Genomic DNA, 23528 nt, shown 5'->3' on the forward strand with positions numbered 1-23528 from the left:
TCAGTTATTTGTCTTTTACGAATTCATCAATCAAAAATATAATACAGGAAAAAGATAGCAAATGTATTCCTCTAAGGTAAAAGATTATATATTCTTATAATGTTTTTCTACCACTGTACATTCACTTTAATTCCAAATTTGACGAAAATTTAATTTTGTTCTACTCTTGATTGGTCATTTATTGTAATTCCAATTTAATATATCGACTTCCGTTTGTCAAATAATTGATAACAGTTCACCTGAACGCCGGTACATATAGATGAGTTCCTTTTATTTCAGCAAATTGTCAGTAAAATCCTAATGTTTTATCTTTTTTCCTGTTCTTTGTGAAACTGTTCTCTTTCCAACTACAAGTTAATTATTTTCAAAAGTTCAAAACAAACAGGACACCAGTTCCTACTTGCCAATGCATGTTTGATTGTATAAGCATTGTATAAGAAATTATTTGGAATAAGAAAACGTTTTGCTTTTTCTCTCTCTCTCTCTTTTTTTAAAGATAAACAAGAAAACATTTATGACAAATCTATCTGTTCAATGTTGGTTTAGTCCTTGATAAAATAGGTGAAAGAATTGTATGTATTAGTATTGTTTTAATATCATCGATTTTCAATTTCGTAGAACATTTTTTGTTATCATAAACATTAAAGTTTAAATTCATTTTATGTACTGATTTCAGGATAATATATAAGGGAAATATAATGACATAATGTAGATGCTATAAATCTGGTTGGATGGTTGAAGTAGCACAATTGTTAATCAATAAATATGATTCACAGTTATAGAATAATTCTCTGGAATAATTATCTGCTGTAAATGCTATTGTGGTGTCACATCAGTGATCGGGATAATTCGATTACTTTTAAAATGCACCTTCAAGAAATTAACACTGGTGTTAGTGTTTTATAGTACATACGTTGTTTGTCCTCTGACGCCAATACATTTTAGACTGTTCATTATATATTAACAATATTGTGAACGGTCCCGCCTCATATGCACAATTTATATACACTGGTGTCAGACATTACGGTTTCTAAATGAATCCATTATTCTCCAATTTGTAGTTACACTGAATTTATATTTACATATACTGGGTGACATAAATAACGCTATATTTGCAGGGCATTAACAATCATTATCGGTCCGGGCTTTGTCTCTACATTGCTATTGATGGCCGTATAGTCAATGTTATATTTTTATTATAAAAAAATGATTTGTGTTCATAATATGACATTGAAAGCAAGAAATAATATATTCAACTGTCCCTTCGTGCAAAATGTTTGAGTTATTTTCTAGAGGTTGTAGTGTTAGGTCGAAAAATGTACACATGAACAGAAACACTAAATAAACAGATTTTAATCAAACATGGTTATGAAAAATTATGATCCTCAGAAAGACATATGTAAGTGATAAAATCAATGCCACGATACGAAAGCTGGCAGAAACCGCAGCTAGAGCTATTCTGATTTTGTTTATGTTTAGAACCTTCCAAATATTTATACCATCTAATGCTTGATCGTTATTAACTTTCACCTATGGTCAATCACAATTTCTTATTAAGAAAATGCGGTCAATAAATTAGAACAAACAAAAAAAGTTGAGCCACTCAAATGCAATCGATACTGTTTTTTTTAATGAAACATATTACCAAATACTTCACTACATACACTAAATCTAATGAAAAATTAAATTATATTTTTTATGATTACTCTACCGTTTAAATATATTTATCTAGACACAATCAGATCTGTGAGAGATGGTCTGAAACCGTTCTATGTATATATATATTTTTAACTGTTTTCCAACTTTACATATTTCAAAGTTTCATAAATTATTCAATCCAGTCACGCGTGGGACATTAACATTTGGACGGTTCAGAGAGGAATCATTTTGCTTAAGCAAACGAAGTTGTATGGTCATGACCCGGTCCGGTGCCATTTTGTTTATTACATATTTCCATGAAATTCACTTTATTTGCATTTCGTTTATCTAAGTTGCTTGGTACAGGAAGAATCTTTATATAGTAGCATAAACGTAAAATATCAAGTGAAAAATATACTGCAATGTGTCCTTACAATCTGTGACTTCATTTTTGGAAAAATATCACACCTTTCTTCATTGAATTATTAAACTCTCCGATTTAGAAAAAATAAGAACTTACAGGAACAATAAAAACACATTTAACAAAAAATTACAACTAAATTATTGGTTTAATTTGTTTTCACTTTATTCTCAATCAAAGTAACGAGGACGTAACATCTCAATTTCTCCATGCATACACTTAAGTAACTGTGAACCAGAGAAGGCTATAATCACATGACAAAATATGTATTATATAGACACATATTATATAGGTAACACATATTCAGCACTTGTTCAATGCCAACATAATTCTCATGACATGTTTCCTCTGGAAAAGGAAATCTTGGATTGATTTTTGTTTACTCCCTCAGCCGAACAATGACAGATAAAATGTTGGTACTTTGGATCTTATTACTTCAGTCAAATCCTTCCTCTTCGTCACTTTGTCATTATTTAACATATGATTTATATACACAACAACATAAGTATAAATAAGACATTTACAAAAAAAAAAAAAAAAAAATGAAACAAACTAGAAGCCTAAAAAACCTTTTTCACCATTTCAAACGTCCGTATGTCCGGATAAATAAGTATATATACACATACACCAGGTAGCGGACAAATGACAGACAGTAAGCACGGATACATGGCAAGAACTCTCCTTCCGCTTCCGGTAATGAATATTTATGACGTCATTCAAGAGCCTTCTAATTATGTGAAGTAAAATAGAAACATTTGTGACGCAATTTCTTTACGTTGGAGATGGCATTTCATGATGTCCGTGAGATAATAAAGGTGAACTATTGCTACTCCTCGAATCATCTAAATCCAAATCATCGTCGTCATCATCAATGTCTATTTTGTCATCCTCATCGAATGAAGCCAATGAACCCGGAGTTGGCGATGATGAATCTAAACGGCTGAGCTTATCACCTGACATCTGACGTTGCTGAAGTCTGGAACATTGAAATTGATATCTGTGAACGAGGCGATAAATGCATTTGTTTTACTAAATTCACATAACACTAATTTCAAAATTTTTGCTCTTTATACAAGGTCATGAAACATCGTATGTAAAAGAACAGAAAATTCCATTAATATCCATATAAAAAGATAAAAAGAATTAACACGTTATATATGAGTAATTCGCATTGGACGCGAATCAATTTTTCTTTTCATTGTTATTGCTAAACAGAAAACTAATTTAAGCGAGACAAATAATGAAAATCATACTTCCAGTCATCACTTAAAATTATCATAATAGGAATATATCGACAAATTTACGATTTATTTAATTTAAATTACATGCTTGTTTGCATAATTTCGATTTGCCTATCTGTGTTATCCCCTTATGCTGATATTGGTGCTTTGTTGAATCAGAAAGGTATTGATTTCAACACTAGAATAAGAACCCTTTCACTCAACGTTAACATGATTACTATTCATTGAAATTTTTATGAGAAATGTACTTGATAGGTGTTTTCTTACACTCTATGACACTCAAGTTAAGCGGAAATCAACACCGCATATCGTTTGGTTGTTTAAACTGAATAGCACAATGTTGCTTAAACATTTACTTTGAGCGCACCTTGCCCCGAGGCATATTGATGTCAAAATCGTTGGGTCGTGAGTGACAACTCTATATTTTTTATTTTTCTCTCGGGATTTTTCTTTTTATTAATTAGTCGGATTAGTTTACTATCTCTCGGGGAAAACTCAAGCTATGTGTCACACAGGGGGAGACCAATCCGTAGTGTTGAGAGTGAAAATCAAAACTACGCCCCGCTGTATCGCTCTTGGCAGACATTTGCAATTCGTGACAACCGGAAGTTCTGACGACTCAGCCGCGCAGTCAAACAGTTGGTCTGACACATTGACAAACAAATACAAATTTCCTGCTCAATTGACTCCACTGGAAGTTTTCTTTGATACAAAGGTCACGAGGACCTGACATGGTCTAAAATCAGTGTTTCTGATAAATAAACCGCAAAATGTGGCATTTGTATTTATTTGTATTTGCTGTATTTAATGTTTGCACTGGCTGTTGTAATGTTCACTTAGATTTGCTTCAAAGACATTTTCTGTATAAATTTATGCAAAGAAATTATTACGTATCCAGCAGAGGAATGATGTGGGTTTTGTGTAATAAAATAAGTTTTTCAGTTTACCTTCACACAGTTAGATAAAAAAAAACTAATTTCAATATTTTATGCCATCCTTTTTTCATTCATGTAATATTAAATTAACTTTTTTCAATACGGTGATACGGCTTTACATTGTGAATGTATTTTCCTTTTATTTTATAATTTTAAATGAAATATCAAATGATGAAGAAAAAGAGCGAATCTTAAATAAAAAGAAATACGCAATGATTATCAGATAAATCAAAGTAATAAGAAAAGATTACTAAATAACAAATACTTTTGAAAAAGTTTTTGAAATTATTTTACTCAAACAACGTAAACATTAATAAGTTTATCATGAAATCATGGATTAATTGTTCAATTTGAATGCAAAATTATTAGATAATGTTAAAACGTTTATAATTCAATAAGAGGCAAATAAAATACAAATGAATTACATGTTTTTGCTTTCAAAAGAAAAGTAAACGTAAACATGCAAATAATAAAATAAAATAAAATCAGGCAGATGATAGATATTTTAATTATGTGCAGGTTGGTCATCTTTTTTGTTTTCACATTACCACAAAATAAATCAAAAGTCATTTTCCTGCTAGAAAGTTCCTTATAATCGTTAAGTCTAGAATCACCCGGGGAAAATACATTTGCTCTATTAGACAAAATAATTTAGGTTCAACTAATGGTATGTGTAAATAATTTGATCATGAAAAACAGATATATTATCATAAGATAAAACAATTTGAAATAGATCTAATATCGTTCATTTCTGTAATAAAATTACCGCCGTTCCATCGTTTTGCTTTTATCCAACCAATATAAAAACAAAATAATTAGCGCTGATTGTGATGACATATTGACAGCACAATGATAGTACAAGATATGATCACAGGTCTGATAAGTAGTATGTAATCTTCTGACACCCGCAATATGCTCTCTGATAACTAGAGACAGATAACTAGACAGCTTAGTGTTTACTTAAGACCAGATATCACTTAACAGGCATTGACGCGATCTCAATTGATCCCTATTATAAATTTCAATTTCATATCGAGATGATCTTCAGACAAATACCCCAGCAATAGATATGTCTGTGATACATATTCATTGACTGGTAGTACATTTGTATACAATAGACTGGACCATTAAGAAAATTTTGTTAAATCATTGTAATTATTATGATTCGTGCCAGATTTATTTACTCGTGTCAGGAGAAAATCGAGGTTTAACACAACATGATCTATACAAAGTCATACCAAATCGACGACAACTGCTACTTTGCTTTCAAACGTCGAGTATACTTAAGTTTTCTAGGTACAATATCTGTCGCGGCCAAGGCCTGTTGAGGACGGCGTTTGAAATGCTTCAAATTTGCGATGCATTGGACTCGCGTATTGACACAAGAACAAATCTATTACTACCGACACAAGACTGTCGTTTCTTCGCCTCGTTGACTCCTTTCCAACGATGTACTCTAAATCCAAATCTTCTGTACTAAACTCTCAATCAGAGTGCCAATGTCAAAATCGTTCTTTTCATTTTTAAAGAAATTTCGACATTTTACACACTCATGCTCGAGTAAGATTAACAATTCTGATTAAGAAATCAACATTAAGTTATATATTTTCTAATGCGACGATACAGTTTGGCGTATTTCGTTTTTTAAGTTTCTAATATAGATGAACATAATTTGCATATCAACAATGAAGCGAATATGATTTATCTTTTAATTAAACATTTTGTGATTAATCAAATGTATTAATATTTCATTTGGTTCCCTATCTATAGGAGAGAATCCAATTACTTTTCTGTTTACAAATTTTTGAAAAATTTATTTGACAGCAGTAAAATCCGATAAGGATAGAATGTGTAAAACTACATCAAAATAACTTACAAATACAAGCTTCATCCCGAGAAACCTTCGTATGAACAATTTTTATCACTACCAGAATCACTAGTATGATAGACCTGATTAAACATAGCAATTTAGCACCTGTCAAAATAAACCGCTAGATTATACTTGTCCGATATCCCCATTAATCTGCTCAGCTGTTTTGTATTTAATGTAATACTCGGACGGCGGGCTTTTGACCACAGTTACTGTCGTGATATCTGAACATATATTGACACGGATATATTGCATTTTAGTGACTATTAAAATACTTGCTAAAGCCTTTATAACGATAAAAACAGGTAAATAGCAATCTTCTACGTGACAGTTTGGACATTTATAATCTGTATCAACGAACAAAATTAACTTTTATCAAAAGGTGTTATTGATACTGTTAAAATCACCCCAACCAAATACAATTTATATTGCTCTACGACAGAAGGGATCAATAACTCGATACAAAGTTTAAAACTTTTAACAGATGATTTTTTTTGATCGACATATATTTAGTGTGACAGATTTGTTGTATGTTTTGGTAAATGTAGATATTTTGTTGAAGGAGTAATTATTTTAATATTCCGTCCTTCTTGAGTGCCGTCTTGTTTTGTAATTTGCGCTCATTGTTCGGATTATGTTTTATAAAATACATTTTAGTATATCTATATTTTATTTTTACTGAATAATCATTAGGTATTATTACAATTTCACTGGTATCGACATAAATTGCTCGCCATTTCGTTTTGCTTTTGATTTAGACAACGAAGGAGACGTGTGCCAGCCATCAACTATTTAACAAAACATTTTAGAGAAACCAGAAGGCATGAAAACAGAAATGTCATTTAGATATTCTTTTCAAATGTGAAAACAAGAAAGTGGTTATTGCATTTTTCAAATACAATTTCAGTTATATTTAAACGTTAGCCTAAATGTAAGATAGTATATATGATAAAGGTTGTTCACAATGAATAATTTGTAAGCATGCCCTGTACACTAACGATCAGCATGTTTGGATTCCTATCAAGGTAGGTTCTCGTAAAGGTGAAACACGCATGGAAATGTATAACTGAATAGCTAATGGATAAGATATCTACATGGACGAACATTTTAAAGAGCAAACTTGTTAAAATCAATACTATTACTTCATCGATAGAATGCGCAAGTGTCAGTGACTAAACGGCTTACTCTGATCCGATACACTATCTCATAAACACCTCAAACTTTATATAAACAAAAGAAACCAAACTCTCAGAGCCATTATCCGATAAATCCCAGAGCGCTCCTTGGACCCCTAATTCTGTAATCGTGAAGATATGCAGAATACGAATTCATATGACACCGAGTGATCATCCTCACTGTTTCACCTGGCCAAACCACTGATATTTATGTTACGTAAACAAATGTAATCCTTAACTTTGTGACTTCGTGATGAAGTTTGTTGATATAGTTATGTAACATAGAATCTGTTATTACTAGGACCAGATCTGGGATATAGGGTCTCGACTATGGAATGTGTTGAAAGCGATTAAGTAAACTATACATTGAACAGGTGCTAACAGTAAACAAGGGAATAATGGAAAGGTGACTAGCTTATCTGTCAAATAGGATGAAGGGCCCGCATTAAAACCCGAAAACAGGTGTATCTGAACCCAGGTATGAATCCTATCTCTGACGGTAAGTCCTTAGGAAAACTCAATTCTTTCACACCGCCCCTCGATTATTACAAGTAGTTTCTGGGCATTCTATTTCCCTACGTGACCTGTATATAGAAGGTGTCTTAGATTAAGAAGAATTTTACTTCATAACTGTTCATCTGGGGTATTAATATATCCCCAATCAGTCGACCCCCACGCTTCGCTATTATATTGATGACAAATACAAGCATTATCGTGACTGTGTTAATATGACTTAGTAGGGCCTGCTGTAGATAATATTTTTCTCTTTTATTGTTTAATGCAGGTTTCATGTCTATTCAACTACAAGGGGGATGATATTTTTATATTATACAGACAGGTTTCACTAATCCTCGTCCCCGTAAAGCACAAAAGAAGTGATTTCAACAGATAACCCAATTGATTATCCAACTAAATATATTGCCGTAAAAATAAATTAATTTATGACGGTTATATATTGGCCTAGTGAACATTATTTCTATGTCAAAGTAACATAGTACTGTGAGAGGGTAGGCTCCCATCCCCAACCCATCCCCTCCAAAAATATCTATATAATAAAGGAGGCACGTTGTCATATTGATGTTCATTATGAGTCAAATGTTTATCATGAAGTAAAGGATTTCAGATTTGTATTTCAGAAACATATTTAATGGTAAAAAGTTTGAATACGATTTATGTATATATCGCGAATGTTTAACGACGAATTTCGTTCACAACAAAATAAAAAAATATATAAACATCGTCGCTTCTGTTATTTTGGTGATATTGTTTATTAAAGGTTACAGCAAGAAATGAAATGCATGTGTATACAGATGTAGATACGTTGGTTCTATAGAGCCCGGGAGGTGTGAAACATGTTACTCAGTGGAGAAATCCCTTTTATTATTTCTATTTAGGTGTTTATACATAAATGTATGTAATCCGCGTATGTTCAACAAAGTACTATTACACGTAGGTGTCAATGCATTTGTTACATATGTGTCTCGAGTCTATTGTTGTACTAATACCATCATCACATTTATATAGTGTCTAATTCACCTATACAGACGACCCACATACAATGTTTGTGTCTACAACAGTGAATTCGCAATACGACTTTGTCACTATCGTTCATATGACGAAAACTAATTGATCGTCCCAGTAGGTCTAATGAAGCCTACCCGGAGGCCTGTGAGTTGTGAATAAGATTAGGAATGGTTATTTGGTCAAGAGACCACGAACAGTGGACATTACATAGTCAATATTTAAAGTGCTAACTGCTTGACCATTGCTTGACACAATTAGAGTAGTACCGTTACAACTTACTTACATCCATACATTAAACATTTAAATCCGTTTGCTTCTTGATAACAAATAATATTAGACGCCCATAGTGTTGAAATGTATTCAGTGCGGTGTTCATATCAAATATTAACGTGTAACTTACATTGTTTGTGTTGTTTTCTTTCTCGTTAGTGGACGGTTAGCAAATTAACATTTGTATACAAATTAGTGACTGTTTACACTTACAAATATTTCAGTTTTGTTTATGCGGCTTTTAAGAACAGGAAATACCCGTATGTGATAATTGAATAAGTTTCTTAAGAGAACTTTACACCGAGATTGGAGTAGTTTTGAACCTGACGTAAGTTATTTGTTAATTCATTTCATCATATTGCTTAACAAACGCTGGTGCTACGTGAATGAACAAGTCGTTTTACATCATCAGATTTATAATCAAACATTTTATATGAAGCGTTCTGAAAATGACTATATTTTATTTAGTAACAATGTCATTTCACATGGGTCAGTTAAAAATATCAAACTAGTAAGTTATTTTCACATTGTTTAGTAAAATAATTTGAGAGATTTTAAGCATCGTAATCAGGTGATGATTTTCATATAGAAATTATATAAAAGCAGTATCATCACAATTAACTATCAATATAAGGTTTAACTAAAACATCATCAAAAACAAACTTCGCAAAGGGCAAATTTCCCGACTTGGTAAATATTTTCGGAGCGCGTTATGCCCCAGGTTGGTATCCCTATCACTTTTAACATCTTATTCAAGAATAATTCTGAGGTGCCGACAAATATGTCGACAGTAAACTCACAAACTACCTGACAACTCCTGACAAATCGTCAGCCCCAGGGCCCATGTAAACTTTTGTCATTCAATGTATGCGACAGATTAAACAACTCGTCTTTAATGGAGTGTACAGAAATATACATCACTTACTTTATTTCAACTTATAAAAAATTATAATGCAAATATTAAATTATGCGAAAAAAAGTTTTTTCAGCTAAATCATTAGAAAATAATTTCGGTATTTTATTCTGCGATGTAATTTTGATATTTGTCTTTTCAAGCACTACTTTCATTTCCAAGTTCAATTTAATCAGAATTCTAGAGACTTGGGACTTTTGTGTAAAAAGAAAACTGTATTTATTATTTAATATTAAGATGATTCATATACTGTTAAATAATATTCAAATATAAAAATGTTTTATCATAATTATTTGGGTAAAGTATTTATAACAATTGGTAAATAACTTTATGTTTAATTCTTAAAAATGCATTACTCAAATAGACTGCTGATTGGCGTAAAACTACACATGTATATTCATATGCTGTTTGTAGAAAATATGAAAATAGAAAAATTGAAAATTCATATTCTTTTTTATTGTCCCGTTAAAATAATTCCATGCAGAAAAAGAGAGGAATATTTGTGAGTTTGTATCCTCAATTGTGTGCAAAAGAACAAAATTGTTTAATGGACAATTTCAAACAAAATATGAAAACGCATTGGAAAACTACAACAAAAAAGCACTTTTACAGAATAATATTTTGTGGAAATCGTTAAAAATGAAATAAATAAATCAATAAGATTTTTTTTCTGGTATCATTTAAAATTGTTTTCTTTGCAAAGCTATTTTTGAGTTTCATAAATTGCATTATCAGAAGATAGAAATAAAAAGTTTTAACTGAAACGTTTTAATCGGTCCTTCAATAGTGTGAGATGTCAAGCATTCTTTTGAAAGGTTATTGCTGTGAGAACATTTATACTTTTAAAAGGATATTCATGAGTACGGCAAATCTTGTTATTTTACACACTATTGTTTACATAGAGAGTTGTGGGTACGAAAATTCCAGGTAGAGCAATTTACTACCTTAAAGCACCAGACAAAAGTAATTCTAAAATAGTCTCGTATTTACTACCATCCCATTGCGATGAAGTCCATTAATTTATCTCGATTAACACATAACAAATTGAACATAAAATATAAACACGATTAAAGATACAATTATAACTAATTGTTAATGAAACCAACCTGTTTTTGGTTGCAGCTGCTCTGTCTCTTTGCCTCCTATTTTTGAACCAGTTTCCTACTTGTGTTGGAGTTAACCCTGTGGCCTGAGCCAGTTCCCTTTTCTTAGTTGGATTGGGGTACGGATCTTGCAGGTACCATTCTCTTAGAAGATTCCTCGTCCTTTCCTTAAAACAATGTGTCTTCTGTTCACCATCCCAAATTGTTCTCGGCAAAGGGAACTTCTTCCTGACCCTATATTTGTCTACAGGACCCAGAGGTCTGCCTCTCAGCTTCTCTGCCTCTTGGTAGTGAGCTTCCAGCCACATTGCTTGCAGTTTGGCATGAGATTCTTTTGTGAATTTATGATTTTCTAAAATGTGATAAAGGTCTCTAAAATTTCCTGTGTGGAAAGATACGAGAGATCGTGCTCTTAAAACAGATTCATGTTTGTTTAAAGCATCACAAGCAGACGGATTCACCGGAAGGGACCACAGAAATCGACCAAGTCTTTCAATGTCACCACTTTCCTCCAAAGTCTCACAAACTTGTGCAACTTGCTGCGGCGTAAAGTGTAAAGTCGGTAACGCAAACATGGTGAGTATACTATGTGAAAAATCAACTTTAGTCAATTGTTTTTTTAAAAATACTTAAACCACATTTTACATATTAAAGTCCTTTAACTGCTTAAGCAGAACAGCTCTGATCCTTTGAAGGCAATTCCTTATTATGAAGCGGTTGGCCTTGATACCCCTATCTTTGTACACACGGACAAATACACTGTCAGGATTCCTTCCAAAGACTCGAGGAGAAGGTATAGTCCCCGATGAGTAAACATATTAAATGTAAGTGTTTGGGAGGGGCTTGGATCTGGTGAATGTGTCATTTTTTTATCACATGTGTCTTGTAACAACTATTGTTATCAAACTTATCGAGCAATCAAAATTCAAAAACGGTTGCAAAATGATTGGGTGGTAGTGCTCTATTCGTAGAGTTGTCATAGCGACTATGTCAATCATTGCGCGCGCTTGTCAATCAAGAGGCGGGAACAACAGGCAATGATCCCGATTAAGCTGTTCTATTACGCCCATCTCGCCTGAAGTGGGCGTGGCTCTATGTCACGATGATTCACACCCGCGAGTATACACAATGATCACAGGTAAACTGCTCAGGTGAAATTGTACTGGTGATGATAACTCGACATGTGGCGAAGTCACGTGATGAAAGAGATCATCCCACTTGATCGAGTAGTAGATTTAGAATTTACTGTACCTAAACACAAGAAGTCAAGAGAAATAGAATGATTCTGTTCAAATAAAACAGTGCGAGGTAAGAAGGCGGAAATGTAGGATTTATGATTTAAGTATGATCTACCTCATACACCGACAGAACTTGTTTGTATTGCGTATTTAGGAGGTAATTAGTGACGGAAAGAAAAATAAGACCGATAATTCGATACGGCTGCCAATCTGGTACCGTTTGATTAGGTCTTTTGATGTGGAAACACTTCATGTCTTGAGATGTTCCCGAGCTTCAACGCTGAGGTAATGTTACGGCATACTAAAGAAATGTAAATAAATCTGTTAGTAATACTATGACATGGAAATAGACGGATTGCAAGGAACGGAAAAAATTAGAAGTTGACACCGCAATATTTATCTCATGAAAACGTGTTGATTCAAATTTCATAGCAATTACACAAATACTTCATTTTACAAAGATAGATATATACGTTTATTTTTGTGTGACAGGATCGATATATTACTTGTATGTTTAAAGCAACGTTATATAAATTACATAACAATATGAATATTATAAAATTTATTGCATTATAAATCATATATGTGGTGTCATTTTCAATTCAGACGAAACATATCAAAAAAGCTTTTAACAAATAAGCCGAGAAAGATTTGATAAAAATTAGTTTTGTGAACAAAAGGGAAACTTTGAAAGTTGCTGGCCTAATTTGACACGATATATAGCATGTTGCGGTCAGTATTTGTTTCTTGACCACACGTATCGTAGCGTAAACTGACCAGTGATGACGGCTCAATAACAGGACAGGTATCTGTCTATTCATTAGTGCTAATCGTGTTAACAGTCATGTGGTCAAACTGTCGGTCAGACCGTGGGAAAAGGTGAGCCTTTTTTAACAGTTCCTAGCCCTTCTTACTCGTCACCACGGGGAGCTGCCTTACAACACAGCGGAACGAATCAGCACAGTGCGAAAGCACAACGATATCAGAATGGATTACACACTAAAATTAACTGTGATGATATAAAATAGATAAATACTGTTATAATGGAGATCTGTCACGGTTTGCTGGTCAGTGTTAAATATGTAGAAACGTGTAATTATGTCATCACAATTTTCTAAATATCAGTAAAGTATAGGATGAAAGAGAAAATCACAACTGACCATATTTTAATGTGTTTCGAGTTTGTAATATTTTTAAAAAATATATTTCTTTTAAATCCTGCATCTTGTATACGAGGCGAAACTATTGATATCTATTAATCTATATATTTGCAATGAATTAAAAAACGAATTTGGATATAATTTCATAATATTCATACAGACATGTTAACATTCGTAATCAAGTAAAATATTCTTCAATATAATATATAAAAAATAATTTTAGATTCAAATTCTTCATAACATTCTGTACACACTTATGTGTGTTACTGAAGGTTGATATTACAAAACTTACTTGATACACAAGGAAATAGATTAATATATAGATGATATATTTTATACGTAATACATTGTAGCATATGAACATCTAGATTGCAATTTCAAGCAAACAGAGATGACGAGAGTAATACAGAGCTTGATGCAGTAAAGATGTGCAGGGTTGTTCGGTGTCAAAAGTCTGACACTGATATAGATTACACATGTATTTGCCATGAGTATTTATATATACTCCACATGTTGAGGGGGAAGTCTATTACATAGTTAAGACGTGTAGAAATGGACAAGATAATAGGATTACAATACTTGATTTCACAATATGACACCCATCAGTGGTGTTTTTTCCGCTTGGTTAAATGTTGGGCATGCTGGGATTGCTGTATATATTACTATATCATCATCCTAGGGCTAAGATACCACTCTACAATACCCGCTATAAGATTGTACAAAAGGCACACAAGTGAATGACACCTTTTCATAATTTAGAGTTTGATAAAGTGGAGCCAAACAATTAATTTAACTACATCAAACACGTGTTTCGTACTACCGTGATACTACGGGCCTAAATTTTGAAGCTTATGAGGCGACTAAGGAAAATCAAAGGGGACCGAAAGAAAAGTCAACAGAAAGGCGCAGCAGCCCCATAATGAGTTCACTTCCTAATTTTCATACATCGTTTATTTCATATATCAGACACAAGACCTATAGTTATATGGTATATTTCTCATGATAAATTTACAAAATGGCGTCCTCTATAGAAGCGGACAATCAATGATGTTCTTTCCGTCTTCTATCTCATTTTGTTTACCTGTAAAAATGTTAATTCGGATTCAAATCAAGATAATTATCAGATTTAATCCGAATTTTATAGATCAAAATTTATCTTCTACCAATCATCATCGAGATAAGAAATTTTGAGTTCGAGTTAAAGTAGGATGATTCATCCAAGTTCGAATAAAGAGAAGATAAATATAAAGCGTAATGCTAATTGAGAATTATAAACCTACTATCATTCGAGATAAGAAGGTGTGAAGTCGAATAATAAAAATCTCTCTCAATCGAATTAAGAAATACATAAATCCAGTTATAATTTTAGATAATCACTATACTCATTAACTGTAATAATGGTGAATTTGTAACCTGTTGGCATTCAGGAAAAGACGATTTTAATGTGCTTAATTATTTTAATTTTTATTTTAAACATACGGACTCGGTATATACCAGTTCCCTGGTAACTTGTTTGATGAAGAAAACTTACACTAGAGCAATGAATAAGTGATGTGACATATGTCGTTTACGTTTCCTACACTTTGGTGTTATATGTATATTCTGTTTAAAACTAATCAACGCAATAAACACGTGCATTTGGCATTCTTACAAATTATCCGATATTTGAAAATTACGAATTTTATTGAATTATCGGGCAAATGCGTCCCTACACCTACATCATTGTTTCTAAGATCTCAACACTATAGGCCCTTAGCAACACTGACGCGACTTAGGTTGATGAAACAGCTGTGCCACGCTTCATTATTCGGTTCTATGTTATCTTCTCCTCAATTAAAAAAAAAACTGAAAATGCTATTTTCTTGTGTGTCTTTTGCACTTTTGGAAGGACCAGCTATTTTTGTTTGTGTCGTAGAAAGGTAAATATAATGAACGGTGATATAAGAGTATATTTTTATATATCAATCATATGTAATTTAAATATATATATTGTACCAGCAAATATCTGATAGATATTGAGTTAAGTTAGCTGGAAGATAACGATTAAGAAAAACGAATTCAGTACCGGCGGACAACAATCACAGAGACTTCAAACTCGATATGTCATGGGCTACTTTTCAAATTAGTAATTAGGACGATATTAGTGAAATTTATTGTTTTAAATAACATTGATGATACCAATAATTACTCCATGGTTTTCACTTTGGGTGTGATCCGTGCTGAGCGAGGCAGTTTCGACATACGCTGCCAGGAGAAAATAGGGGTAGAAACAGATAGTTGATGGTCTTAATTCAACATTGCTAATAATAGCTAATTAAAGTGATGAGGGACAAATTGCAGATGTCATTCTGTTCTCTGCAGAGCCTGAATGAAATCCAGGCAGGCAATGTTCCAAATTGCGTGATGAGCTAACAAAAAAAGAGTGTCACTATTACCTAACACTGCGGATAAAGGTTTTATCGATTTCCCAATTATATTTCTTACAGATGAAAATGCAGTTGACAGTTTGGATATCTCTTACCTATTTTTCTTAGCTGGAGACCAATTACTCCCGTATTAAGACTACTGCCAGCTAGTATGTTACTGGTGACACTCCCCTTCCTGTGACGTTTACCACTCGGCGCAGACGACAACCGTCTCGCGCACTGTCCACCGCGTGGAACATCTCCAGGTTAATTATTGTGGCGCGAAAAAAAATGACAGTTTGCTGATGGTTCTGGCATGAGAACGGACACAGTCATTGCGTGATGTGACCACTAGTAATATTGATTATCCCCCCAAAAGTGAGAAATATATTTAGCAACTTATTAGGCAATTACTGTCGATAGATATAAACGAAACTATCAGACGATAGAATCGGAAGATTTGTTTCAGGAAAAATCGTGGGAAAGTTTTCACCATAACATGGCTTGGTTAGCACCAATTGCACGTTAAAACAAAATAAATCGTTTGAGGGACTGTTTGGTTGTCGGTCAAAGCATTAGGTTAATATTCAGACAATACAACATACTGAAACCGTTGTGATATATTATATTACGGTCACTTAGTGTCCAGACGAATCCCTTTTTCTCACCATTATGGCAGTGCGGTAGTGAGGATGTGGCGAGTTTTGACCGGTAATGCAGTCGTATAGTGTCTATGTGAACAATGACAGTAAATTAGATGGTGTCATTGTGACCAATCAACACTGGATGACCAGACTGGACAATTACCTGTAACTACCGTGACATGCGTATAGGATGACAGTTAAAACATAAACAAAGAAACGAATGAAACAAAAAACAGACAGGACACAATGATGAACGAAAATTTGGAGAAAAGTCAAATAAACTAATAAATAAATGAATGAGTAAAGAAATGAATAAATCAAAACATAATTAAATTAAAACAGTAGATGAAGAAGAAGAAGAAGGAGAAGATGCATCGTTCTATATGTGATGCTTTACATTCATTTCTAATCATTTTTGTTTTCCTTTTTTTCAAAGTGTATACCGAAGCATATTAAAGAATTGCGATTTTCCATGTGTAAAGCATTTATCATTTCAGAGTCAGTACAGGAAGAGATAATTGCAAATGTTGACATTTCTATGGTTGGAAGCTATACACGGTCAATACACACTACACACGGTACACTACACACGGTACACAATACACTACACACAGTACACTACACACGATAAACTACACACGGTACACTACACACGGTACACTATACACGGTACACTACACACGGTACACTACACACGGTACACTATACACGGTACACCATACACGGTACACTACACACAGTACACTATACACGGTTCACTAAACACAGTACACTACAAACGATACACTATACACGGTACACTATACACAGTACACTACACACGATACACTACACACGATGCACTACTCACGGTACACTACACACGATACACTACACACGGTACACTACACAAGGTACACTATACACGGTACACGGTACACTACACACGGTACACTACACACGGTACACTACACACGGTTCACTATACACGGTACACTACACACGGTACACTACACACAGTACACTATACACAGTACACTACACACGGTACACTATACACGGTACACTATACACAGTACACTACACACGATATACTACACACGATGCACTACTCACGGTACACTACACACAGTACACTACACACGGTACACTATACACGGTACACTACACACGGTACACTACACACGGTACACTATACACGGTATACTATACACGGTACACTACACACAGTACACTATACACGGTACACTAAACACAGTACACTACAAACGGTACACTATACACGGTACACTATACACAGTACACTACACACGATACACTACACACGATGCACTACTCACGGTACACTACACACGATACACTACACACGGTACACTACACAAGGTACACTATACACGGTACACGGTACACTACACACGGTACACTACACACGGTACACTACACACGGTTCACTATACACGGTACACTACACACGGTACACTACACACAGTACACTATACACAGTACACTACACACGGTACACTATACACGGTACACTATACACAGTACATTACACACGATACACTACACACGATGCACTACTCACGGTACACTACACACTGTACACTACACACGGTACACTATACACGGTACACTACACACGGTACACTACACACGGTACACTATACACGGTACACTACACACGGTACACTACACACAGTACACTATACACGGTACACTATACACAGTACACTACACACGGTACACTATACACGGTACACTATACACGGTACACTATACACGGTACACTATACACAGTACACTACACACGGTTCATTATACACGGTACACTACACACGGTACACTACACACAGTACACTATACACAGTACACTATACACGGTACACTAAACACAGTACACTACAAACGGTACACTATACACGGTACACTATACACAGTACACTACACACGATACACTACACACGATGCACTACTCACGGTACACTACACACGATACACTACACACGGTACACTACACAAGGTACACTATACACGGTACACGGTACACTACACACGGTACACTACACACGGTACACTACACACGGTTCACTATACACGGTACACTACACACGGTACACTACACACAGTACACTATACACAGTACACTACACACGGTACACTATACACGGTACACTATACACAGTACATTACACACGATACACTACACACGATGCACTACTCACGGTACACTACACACTGTACACTACACACGGTACACTATACACGGTACACTACACACGGTACACTACACACGGTACACTATACACGGTACACTACACACGGTACACTACACACAGTACACTATACACGGTACACTATACACAGTACACTACACACGGTACACTATACACGGTACACTATACACGGTACACTACACACAGTACACTACACATGGTACACTACACACGGTTCATTATACACGGTACACTACACACGGTACACTACACACGGTACACTATACACGGTACACTACACACGGTACACTACACACAGTACACTATACACGGTACACTATACACAGTACACTACACACGGTACACTATACACAGTACACTACACACGGTACACTATACACGGTACACTATACACAGTACACTACACACGATACACTACACACGATGCACTACTCACGGTACACTACACACGGTACACTACACACGGTACACTATACACGGTACACTACACACGGTACACTACACACGGTACACTATACACGGTACACTACACACGGTACACTATACACGGTACACTATACACAGTACACTACACACGGTACAATATACAAGGTACACCTTTCATTACCCCTTCTCAATATAATTTTCAAGAATATGGAAACGCTAAGTATCTTAATGATTTAATCTGAATTGTAATCTGAGCAGAAACATCTTAGTGAAATACTCGGTCAACATATATACTCTTAATTATAGATAAGAAAATTGATATTCCAGTTTAAATTGATTAAAGAGTCATAAAAAGTACACTGCCCTGCCCTTTATTCAAACATATTGTATTGCCATAATCATCAGCAAAACGATTGGGCACAAGTTATCACAACATTATTTAAGCCCTCTCCCAAAAACAAATTACAATTACAGATTTTGGCAAGCAAAGAGGTCATGAATCTAAGCTTATAGTTAAATATGTACTGGAAAGTTCCATTGATCTCCGAATTAAGAAAACAAATTAGACTTACTGTAATTTGAAATCTAAAATCATAACATTACTGTCTGCAGATATGTCACTGCTGGCGTTTCCAATTTTTCAAAATTTCTGGTTTGTTCGAAGTTTTTCGAAAGAAAATAAAACATTTATTTTAACACAAAAATGAGTAATGATAGTATATAGACATTGTTTAAAAGCGGACATATTGTCATCAATGAGATGCACGTTAAGCTGGAATAAGACCTGTTGTTTCATTGTTCATCTGTTGATAAATATATGTTTGCATGTTAAAATTAACATTTCGTTAGTTAGACGTTGTTGCGCACGGAATCGCGCCAGAATATTCCATTTAAAAGAAGCTGAAAACAGGTGAAAGCAGACGAACGTGAAATTGCAGCCGTTGTGACTGGGTCGATCTCAAAAATCAATTTTAGGTAAGAACTAGAATGTCAAAAAAAAAGTCAATAAAAATAAAAAAAAACATGTGGTTTTGTCCACACAGGTAAAAGTTTATTTTTCATTGAACAAGTCAACATGTCTTCAAAAAAAGCAATACAGATGTTTGTTGAGTTTATTTGAATTATCTTAAATTTTGATATGTCCATACGAATGCTTGAAGAGGATATTTTGAAAGTAAATATAAATTTCAACCAAATTACCAGTGGCCTAGCTCAGTAAGGCAGATCACATATTTAATTCGTTGATTTTTAATAAATATTTTAAACATTTTGAATTCCCACACTTGGCATTTGTGCTACATTTAAACAGAAATATATGCTACACCAACTGCATTTCTCGATACGTTAATGACGTATGAGCACAGAATTCTTCGTATCCAAACCTTATATTCTACAATTATAGATATTCCGTTGTTTTTTTATTACTAGCTTCTAATTAAAGCTGGCTCAAACATCAAACAGGCTACAACAAAAGGCGTATCATCACATTGTTATCTTTTTTCTGGAAGAAGACAACAATTCTGGATCATTCCAAACCAAAATTAAAGTCCGTAGATGACAAGCGCGAGAGGGAGAAAACAGGAATTTATTTCTCTTAACTTCAGGTCAAACGCGAGAGGGAGAAAACAGGTATATAAATTATCTTCGATTCTGGTCAACATTGCCGAGACATACAATAATTTGTCTTTTGGTCACGTGATATTTCTACAATACAACAAAGATATAATTATGTAATAATACAGAATTTTAGAATATGGTGTTGATTGCTTGGAGCGACAACTATATTTGATGATTTTAGTAAAAGTGCAGTACATGACCTCAGGGACAATAATCTTCAGCTATTCGGAGATTGGTCGAAAAGAATTACAAGCGTAGTCGCAATTGGGTGAAACGCTTTAGAGAAGATTGTGACGTCATCCTCAGTCTGATAGATGTTATTGGAATCCATTCACTTTTAATTTATGTTAGAAAAGTTTGAAGATGTCAATTCGATTCCTTTTTAAATATAATACTATTTCTGATAAATATAAAGCAATTAAAGCTTGAAATTATCTTGCTAGATTTAGGGTATGAAGTCACATGTCACCGTACAGTGTATAGAACATACAGGGTCGCATGGCAGATAGGATATTCCGGGAATTATAGGGAGATACCGCGAATAGGATAAAATAACATACAGGGTCATACGGTAGATTGGATATAAAGAAATGAATCCATGAACGTTTGGTTATTATATCTTTTGTTAACATAATATGATATATGTTTTGAACATTTTATAGGAAAATGTAAAATGATAAATATTTGATAATAATAATACAAAACATAACATTTTAAACGTTTTGCAGATCAAGAGTTGAAGTGTCATTTTGTAATGACCCTTGGCATTCGATTTTTTTGTCTTTTCTTTCTATTGTAAATTGAGTTATTCCCATGTGAACATCCCGAAGCTGTAAATTGCACAAGTAATACACTATCTGCTCTACACAATTATACACAGTGAACCATGCCATTGATAGTAAGGATTCCAAAACAATAAAAGAAAATAGAAAAAAGCCTTATGGTAACAAAGCAGAAGAAATACAGCGTTGCTTCCTCACGTTAATAATTCTTTGTTCATACTGAGTGCAACCTGTACGCGTGTACTTGTACTTAATGTACTGTATGTTTGACAGCGACCTACCGGCTTCTGAATTGATTTTGTTTCTAACTATAAATGAATTAGATACGAGAAGACCTTAAATAGTATTCAAATTCAGGACACATGACGTCGGTGTCTACAGATGATGGGGTCACTCAACAGCTAAGGTCATGTGACATCGGTGTCTACTGATGATGGGGTCACACAACATCTAAAGTCATGTGACGCCGGTGTCTACAGATGATGGGGTCACACAACAGCTAAGGTCATGTGACGTCGGTGTATACTGATGATGGGGTCACACAACAGCTAAGGTCATGTGACGTCGGTGTATAAAGATGATGGGGTCACACAACAGCTAAGGTCATGTGACGTCGGTGTCTACCGATGATGGAGTCACACAACAGCTAAGGTCATGTGACGTCGGTGTATAAAGATGATGGGGGTCACACAACAGCTAAGGTCATGTGACGTCGATGTCTACCGATGATGGAGTCACACAACAGCTTAGGTCATGTGACGTCGGTGTATACAGATGATGGGGTCACACAACAGCTATGGTCATGTGACGTTGGTGTATACAGATGATAGGGTCACACAACAGCTTAGGTCATGTGACGTCGGTGTCTACAAATGATTGACCACATAGTCTACACAAAGTAATAAAAAGGACAGAGATAATACATTCTAACCGATTACATTGTTGAACAATGAGAAATGCACGTTAGGTATGAAGTTAATAGGATACTTTCCAGAAGTGATATAGCAGAAAATGGTTCACTTGATTGTAGACAGGGGCACGGATGGGTTGGTGAGAGATTGCAGCTAAATGAACATGTTAAATTGAGAAAAAAAACACGCCTTCGCTAGTTTTGAAGCAGGTATCGAGTAACAAAAACGATTAGGTGCTGTCGATAAACCCTTCCTCGGCGACTCAACATTAATGCATGTGTTCAATTACCTCACGAGAGTGCCGCCATCACAGACACCCGGATGTTGCGGCCACACGCAAACAGACACAAACAACATTCGAGTTAACACACTGTGAAACACCAAGTGGCAGCTCGGTTTCCTTTTCTTATTCATCAACAGAGTAATGAAATCTTTGCAAAGCTCTGTTCTAAATCCCATAACTAAACGGTTATGGCTACAAAGGGATATTTACTCCTTCTGTAACGCTACGCCATGAGCAGCTAAGCATAGACAAATACGTTGCGACCCCGCCGGCTACATAAGCGAGATAATGATCAAACGGCGCAGAAGAGATCCAGATTACCTTTACACTTCTGAAATATCGTTTTAACAAAACGTCACTTTTGTCGAGAAAGAAGCTGAATGATTTCATTACGTTAGACGGGCGGTGATGAAAGTTCTCATTTTGTTGGCAGCCTCGGGGATCTCGTCTTTACGATTGGCCACATGTATCATTGAGCAAATATCTATTTTCTTCTCGGATACCAGTTTATAATATTATACGCTCTTGACAGCACTCGAACACTCTCCTCGGAACAGTCATATCATACGCCAGAAAGGAATCAAAGCAAACAAGATTATATGCCTGAAATACGCTAATTTCTACGTTTCAGAAGTGTTTACACTGTTCAAATATTTTGGGGTAAATTTGATTTCAAAAATATCGCCAGAAACCGAATGAAAGAGAAATTGTGAGACGATTTTCAATCAGATGTCTATTACTGTTTACATGTGTTATGAT

The 23528-nt window shown here is 34.6% G+C and overlaps 1 protein-coding gene across 1 annotated transcript; it reads right to left on the reverse strand.

The window, feature by feature from the left end:
- Nucleotides 1-2830: 2830 nt before the first annotated feature.
- Nucleotides 2831-11665, reverse strand: LOC132560045 (homeobox protein SIX6-like). The gene is made up of 2 exons (XM_060224702.1): nt 11094-11665; nt 2831-3035 (listed from the first exon to the last, which is right to left on the reverse strand). Exons 1-2 carry the CDS (start codon nt 11663-11665, stop codon nt 2831-2833), a joined length of 777 nt encoding a protein of 258 aa, XP_060080685.1.
- Nucleotides 11666-23528: the final 11863 nt, after the last annotated feature.

This window comes from Ylistrum balloti, unplaced genomic scaffold (genome assembly GCF_031769215.1).
Source record: "Ylistrum balloti isolate Yb309-2 unplaced genomic scaffold, AGI_CSIRO_Ybal_v1 Utg371004, whole genome shotgun sequence".
NCBI classification, from domain to species: Eukaryota; Metazoa; Mollusca; class Bivalvia; order Pectinida; family Pectinidae; genus Ylistrum; species Ylistrum balloti.

Coding starts and splice junctions, on each gene's coding strand:
- LOC132560045 (XM_060224702.1), bottom strand. CDS start 11,665: ATGTTTGCGTTACCGACTTTACACTTTACGCCGCAGCAAGTTGCACAA. Junction 3,036..11,093: donor GCAGCTGCAACCAAAAACAG/GTTGGTTTCATT, acceptor TCAATGTTCCAG/ACTTCAGCAACGTCAGATGT.